Source organism: Phytophthora parasitica, assembly GCF_000247585.1.
Source record: "Phytophthora parasitica INRA-310 unplaced genomic scaffold supercont2.10, whole genome shotgun sequence".
NCBI classification, from domain to species: domain Eukaryota; phylum Oomycota; class Peronosporomycetes; order Peronosporales; family Peronosporaceae; genus Phytophthora; species Phytophthora nicotianae.
The window spans coordinates 1,228,170-1,234,679 of NW_008648996.1; the positions used below are offsets into that span (position 1 = coordinate 1,228,170).

At 51.2% G+C, this 6,510-nt stretch overlaps 5 protein-coding genes across 5 annotated transcripts; all 5 read left to right on the forward strand.

The window, feature by feature from the left end:
- Positions 1 to 651: 651 nt before the first annotated feature.
- On the forward strand, positions 652 to 1,405 carry PPTG_06905 (hypothetical protein; the record flags this gene model as incomplete). The annotated part of the gene is made up of 4 exons (XM_008900951.1): positions 652 to 981; positions 1,062 to 1,137; positions 1,206 to 1,270; positions 1,343 to 1,405. 4 exons carry the CDS (start codon positions 652 to 654, stop codon positions 1,403 to 1,405), a joined length of 534 nt encoding a protein of 177 aa, XP_008899199.1.
- Positions 1,406 to 1,921: 516 nt separating this feature from the next.
- Positions 1,922 to 3,094, forward strand: PPTG_06906 (6,7-dimethyl-8-ribityllumazine synthase; the record flags this gene model as incomplete). The annotated part of the gene is made up of 1 exon (XM_008900952.1): positions 1,922 to 3,094. One exon carries the CDS (start codon positions 1,922 to 1,924, stop codon positions 3,092 to 3,094), a length of 1,173 nt encoding a protein of 390 aa, XP_008899200.1.
- A 434-nt stretch (positions 3,095 to 3,528) lies between these two features.
- PPTG_06907 (hypothetical protein) lies at positions 3,529 to 4,166 on the forward strand (the record flags this gene model as incomplete). Its single annotated transcript, XM_008900953.1, has 1 exon — positions 3,529 to 4,166. One exon carries the CDS (start codon positions 3,529 to 3,531, stop codon positions 4,072 to 4,074), a length of 546 nt encoding a protein of 181 aa, XP_008899201.1. The 3' UTR covers positions 4,075 to 4,166.
- Positions 4,167 to 4,436: 270 nt separating this feature from the next.
- PPTG_21979 (hypothetical protein) lies at positions 4,437 to 5,044 on the forward strand. The gene is made up of 2 exons (XM_008901147.1): positions 4,437 to 4,751; positions 4,840 to 5,044. Exon 1 carries the CDS (start codon positions 4,538 to 4,540, stop codon positions 4,718 to 4,720), a length of 183 nt encoding a protein of 60 aa, XP_008899395.1. The 5' UTR covers positions 4,437 to 4,537; the 3' UTR covers positions 4,721 to 4,751; positions 4,840 to 5,044.
- Positions 5,045 to 5,957: 913 nt separating this feature from the next.
- On the forward strand, positions 5,958 to 6,510 carry PPTG_06908 (hypothetical protein; the record flags this gene model as incomplete). Its single annotated transcript, XM_008900954.1, has 1 exon — positions 5,958 to 6,510. The coding sequence occupies one exon, from the start codon at positions 5,958 to 5,960 to the stop codon at positions 6,381 to 6,383; it is 426 nt and encodes a 141-aa protein (XP_008899202.1). The 3' UTR covers positions 6,384 to 6,510.

Consider the following 6,510-nt stretch of genomic DNA (forward strand, 5'->3'; position numbering starts at 1 on the left):
ATCGCAGCTACCGCTTCACTCAATGTGACCATTTCGGAATCCACTCTGCAGCACGTTTTCCCTCGTTTGTTGTCAAGCGATGGAAATGCAGCAATTCTGCGGTCGAAATTACTAAAGCAGCGGTTGTTTCTCCCTTGCCGCCTCAGCTTTGAGTGGGACAGATCAAGCAAGCGAATCGCAAGAATGGAGAACACAATAGACATTCTGCCGTCTCTTGTGCAGGTTTTAGGATCGATAGAAGATGCTGCTTTTGTGTTGGAACAAGCACTCGTAGCGCAAGACAGTACCATCGGCCACAACTATTAAGACAAATGCAGTGTACTTATGTCAAGTGATTCATCTCGTAGTCCTTGTCGACGCAAGTCCCTGGCAAAGACGTGTCGACACCTGCTGGAGATATCCATAATAATTACCGTAGTTTTGACACCTTACCTTGAACTAACTATCCGGGTATCAAAGAGTTAAGTCTAAACTAGCGTGACTAATACGTAAGCTTACGAGCGGAGGCTGAACAAGTACTTCGAAGTAGTCCAAGGAAGCGTGGCTAAACGTTAGATCACTGAACCAGTTGCATATATTTTACTTACAAATCATGTAATTTTTATCGCGTATTTTACTTCGCTTGTGTAATTTTCCAAGTCAATAACGAACATGGATAAGTTTTCGTACCCGGAATACTACGACTTTCCCCCGTTCTTCACGCTTCAACCCGTGCGTGCCACGCGAGAGAAGCAGCTCGTGTTATGGCAGCAACTTATCCTCGAGTACCATCGCGCGCACGACCTTCCGCTCTTCCAGCCGCTGGCCTCGACGCTGTTTGAGAATGTGAAAATCTCGAGGAACATGGCGCAAGACGGACGCATGGCTGTGGTGGAGCATCTGATCCGCTGTGGACACGGACGTTGGGAGGACGACACCAAGACGCGTTGTCGCATCATGTGGAAGAAGCCCGCCGAGTGGGCGGCCGAGATATACGACTTTGTTGGTGGAATGTTGGTGTATTGAAATGATTGGTGCAATACTGATATTTTCATGGGTGTCATATGATGCCATCGTTACAGGCCAAGGAACATGGCATGCTGGGCAATGTGTTTACGGTCTACGAGCTGTACGCGGGGGAGGAAACGCTTGGCACAAGTGAGCGAGACGGATAATGAGAAGGATTGAAGGAGGAGGTACTGATTTTTGTGTGGTTGGAAACGCAGATATTCACGGGATGGAGCCCTGGCTACTGCGTGAGGCGCTCCGAGTGCTGGAAGGAGAAGGAAAGGTGCAGTACCATTGCTACAACTGAAGATATTTGGTACTGGATCTAATAGTCGGATGTTGCACTTGTTGCCAGGCCGCGGTGATCGCTGGGGAAACGTGCGAGGAGGACGGTGTCAAATTCCTTGCTACAGAGTAGCTTAATCCTGTCGATAGAGAAAGCGGAAGAGGTATAATGGGGTGTCGTGTAATGATAATGTGAAACGACCAAGGTTTTTGCATTGTTGCCGTGGCGGAATCGTGGAATGGGAGTGCAAACAAGCTTTTCGCAGCATTGAGACCCGTGCAGGTTCAAGAACCCGTTAAGGTCGACCAACGTCCACGTTGTTTATGGTGTCTCAGCAACGATAATTTGGAGCATGCTCACCATTGCACTGGTCTTACGAAGAGAGGAAAAAGGCTTCATGGTCGAGTGGGCACAGCCTGCCAGAGCCTTGGCGAGACTAACAAAGACTGTAACTTGTGCAGAAGAATGAGCAACGGTCTGATGGTTCGAGCTGTACGTATCCCATACTAACGGTGTAGTGTCAGCCCCTACTCAAATGATCTTGAAGGTCTCGCCGCGTCGCACTATAGAATGTTGAAGCTGGAGAGGAAGGGATCACTACTTGTTGGTCAGTCTTGAATTTGCACCTCACTGGTGACAACGATAACGATGGCCCCTGGAGTTGAGACGACGACGTCGAAGATGAAGATTTCAACTAAGGAGGAGCACCCGGTAGGTGCTTCACACGGTCATGAAGAAGGCAAGTCGGAAGCGACGCACAGTCCTGTGCTCATTGAGCAGCCCGGTACCGCTGAATCGAGCAAACTTGATGGCAGTGGCCTACGAGTCACGATCGTAGCGGCCCGATGGTACCAGAAGGTGATCCAGTCGCTGGTGGACGCGTGTTCGGACGAGTTGCTGGCCAAGGGTGTGGCCGAGGAAGATCTGCACGTCGTGGAGGTGGCCGGGGCTTTTGAACTGCCATTTGCTGCTGCTCGGCTGGTCCACTGCAAGGATGCAAGCCACCGTCCGGACGCTGTGATCTGCATCGGTTGCCTAGTGAACGACGCTACGCACACGTGCGAGACCATGAGTCACGCTGTGGCCAACGGGATCATGAAGCTGAACGTGACGTTCGATACGCCAGTCATTTACGGCGTTCTATGCTGCGATAGCGAGTCACAAGCCTACACGTGTGCGGAGAAGCGCTCGTGCGGGGCTGGCGAAGACCAGAAGTGCAACCACGGCGTGGCCTGGGCCCAATCGGCTTTGGAGATGGCGCATTTGAAGCGCTGCTTGTCAGCGAAGAAGCTGGGACACTTTATGAGTCGTGGCGGTGGCAAACACAAGTCCGAGAAACCTGCGAAGCAAGAATATGCCAAGCACGACGTGTGTTCGACCTGCGGCTCGTCGGCAAAAGAGTGCACGTGCAAGGACTGCAAGTGTCGAGTGTGCTGCAATCACCGTGGAGACTGTGCGAGTTGCACGTCATCGGCGGAAAACTGCTCGTGTGAAGATTGTAAGTGCAGTTCGTGCAGCTGCAAGCGCGAGGCCTGTCGTGGCTGTGGTTGTCCTCCGGACAAGTGTTCGTGCCAAGGATGCAACTGTGTTGTGTGCGCTGCCAAGGAAAAGGCTAGCAAGAAGATGCCGTCGACAGAGATGGATGCCAAGGAGAAGGCTGGACAGAAGATGAGCGATCACCCGTCGAGACAGGAGATGAGTCCGTCCGGCGATCAGGCGAGTAAGCATGCGACCAGCGCTAGTAGTGGCGGTGTGCAGCATGGTCAGTGCATTGAGTGTGGTAGCCCCAGCGGCCAGTGCAAGTGCGGCTTGCTGCACTAAATTACGCCTATTATGGCTGAAGATCCGTCAGTGGTTTGTAGGTGGCGAGACGCTGAAAAGGAGAAACAAGAACATCTATGAGTGGATATCGACGCGTCCAAGAGGAACATGGGACACAGAAGTAGTAGGAGTGGACTAGCGTTGGAAGACGCAGCAAAAGTAGCAAAGCAACCGAGAATCATGTCACCAAGCAGAATTTAGTTTTGCATGTGTAGGGAGTTGCAGCTTGGCTGCCAACAGTGAAAAAATCAAAGGAGTTCTTTGAAAGGTGTTTGCTTTGATCCTCGTTGTAACTTACACTGTTAAATCGCCCAAAGACGAAAGAGCTCGCCATCGTCGCATATGGGAGCGACGTCTGCGAACCGGGACGAAGAATACGATCGCCACCCAAGACCACAAGTCTGCCAAGTGGCGAGAGCTCACTTTTCAAAAAGATGGCGATCGGAACAATGACCAATGTCAAGCACAACCTGAAGGAAGATCCGCCTGGGCTGGGTGCTCCAGTGCGTGGCCGACCAGACACGCACCTGCCGGCTGCAGACCACCAAGATGACAAGTCTGAGGCCCAGACGAGCGGACATGCTGCGGAGAGTGTAAAAGATAAGGCGGAGAAGCACCAAAGCCACGGGTCGTGCAAGAGTTGCGGATCGCTGGCGGACAAATGTTCGTGCGAGAACTGCCAGTGTCAAGTTTGCGCTAGCAAGACTAGCGCTGCGAAGGAAATCGAGCCTCCGATCAAGTCGGCCACGTCGGCGACCGTTGTGTGTGGTGGCTCGTGCATTGCCGCTGCCCAGCGTGCTACAGCTGGAGAATGTCCGGGATGTGAGTGCCCTGCTGGCAAGTGCAAGTGCTCCAAGTGTCATGATAAAAAAGACGATGGAGGAAGCTGTACTGCGTGTGACTGTCCGTCCGGCGGAAAGTGCCCTTGCACAACCTGCAAGTGCCCAGTGTGCAAGTCCACGTGGGCCGTCAAGATGTGAGAGTTCGATCTTTTGAGCGTGAAGAAAATCGTGCTTGGAAGGATGCGGTAGCGATAGGTTTCACACGATAAACCGAAGCATACGAGCGTTGCATTTCATTCATTTAAAGTTTTCCTTCGTTCGACCTACCTTGTCACTTAGGTGCTGGCCATGAACACGCAGCCGTACACGCCCGTATCAACGACCATACACTCAGAGTCCTGCGTCAGTCCGTCCTGCATCTTGGGGCAGTTGCCAAAGATGGTTTCTGAGCATACCGGCTTAGGAGCACAGAAGTGGCTCTCACCGGCAGGAGCTGTATTCATATATGTTTTCTTAATCACTTTACTGTCTTTACTTTTCTATTGAATTAAAATCACACTAGGTGAATGACTTTGTAACCTGATAAAATCGTCAGCTTTTCAGGAATACCCGTGAGGCCTTGAATTTTTTGGTCGATGCACAGCTACAAGTCCGAAACAAAATGGTGGCACTACCGTTAATTGGCAATTTACCTGAAGTTGAAGCCGAACTACCCCCTACCCAGGACAGACTGCAGTTCCACTCGTTCTGTGACCTGCTCCCGACGGGTGCCTACGGCTGCAGGCCGCACGGCAGACAACGTGCCGACCACCGTGACGTACGAGGCCCCATTGGACTGCTCTAACAACCCTGCAGGCGACACCCCTGTCAGTATCGTGAGTTCCAACGAGGCACATCATTCCACTTGATTTCAATAAACAGCATCGCTGAATCTTAACCTGTCTCTTATATGGTACCTTATAGCAGGTCAATCATAATTGATAACACCGAAATATCGTTACATGATTGGTCAGTTTCGATAGACCAAAATTGTCACGGTTGCCCCGAATTTGCATAGTCCGCGTTCTAACTGCGTGCCATGGCGCCATGCCTACCGTAATGCTAGGACTGATTTCTGTGCGATCTGTGTGCCATATCCATTTAGGAATGAATTTCTCGATACCTTGCATTGCTTGTACGGTGAAATTTTCTATAACAGAAAGCGCTGACGTAGTAGCGGCCGCTGTGCTAAGCTTCGCAGAAGCATTATACAAATATCTGCATAGCGTATTTGTTCATCTTTGGTAAGTATTATTGATTTACAGCTGCATATGACACGACATATTGCCATGGCAGTTTGGAGTGCCATCAGTTGCAATTTCTTGATGCCGTTCCCCAATGCCTTGCAAGGTCTCAGCTGTTACGGGGCAGCTTCAGCACGTAGAGTAGAAGGACTTGTCGAAGCGTTGGTGAAAGAAAGAATAAACATTAATGAGCAGTTAGAAGAAAACTAAGCTAGAAAACTCTATACTACTGCCTAAAACACAGTACAGGTTGGCCATTGCCAACCGTTTCAGAAAGGCAAGTTGCCCTTATTATAATGCATATTATGCTTTATATGAGTCGTGAGTTAGAGACGAGTCTAGCTTCAACAGCCTCCCTGGCTCGTCGCTTACCGGACGTCATCAGGGATGATTGCGGTGGAACCGTTACATCGAAAGTTGCCTTTTTTGTATCGCAAAAGAAATCCAGCACTGTGTATCTAGGCAAGTCTTTGCATACCACATGGTCACCAGCACTTGTCGTGCGTTCTGCAGACCTCGTGCCGACGCCTGCATGCATGCGCTCATTTCCACTTTTGACATCCAGGGCAGAGGCAGGTAATTTTAAATAAACTGTTCTTTTGCCTTTACTTGCTTGTGTGTGTGTGTGTGTGTGTGTGTTTTGGTTGTATTGGGGTTGCTTTAACCCTGAACAGCCATGGCGCGTACCATCCAAGTCGTCTGGAAGAAGCCTGATGGCTACAAGGGGACGGAGAGCTAGACCCCACGTGGGAGCTGAAGGAGTGGCTCAAGGTGGACGGCCTTGGCTATGCTATGCTCATGGTGGATGCGTGGATGCTGGCTGGGCGTCCGGACGACTTTCTGCAGTTGGCGAGAAGGACAATTCCGACGCTTATTGGCGCCAGCGCAAGCGGGACCTGCTTGTTCAGCGCGCTGCACCAAGCTGTGCAGTTACTGGGTGAGCCATCAGCAGTGCCGGACACCGAAGTGGAGCGATTTCTCGCTGATGCTGACAAGCGTGGAGCTGATTTGTCTCGCGGTGTCAGCTGGAAGGTGTTCAGGGCGTTTCTGGCCCAGTTGAAGCGTGTTGGATCGCGCATTTCGCTCAAGGACCTTGAGTACAACCGGCAGCGTACTGGCCACCGTGGTATTGCTGGTATCAAGCGTCTTAAGCTCGAAGACGGATTCTACATTGTGGCCGCCAACACCATGGGCGTCTGGCACGCGTTCGTCCTGGAGGTGTAAGTCACAAGTACACCGCTCATGATGAGTCGGTCACGCGCAGCTTGGAGCAATACGGCGAGTGGATCAATAGCCTAATGTTTGTGCGTAAGGTAGCTCTGGAGGCTTAAGCAGATAATAGATTTGCTTC

Excerpts from the sequence above, each read along its gene's own strand:
- PPTG_21979 (XM_008901147.1), top strand. The coding sequence starts at position 4,538 with ATGGTGGCACTACCGTTAATTGGCAATTTACCTGAAGTTGAAGCCGAA.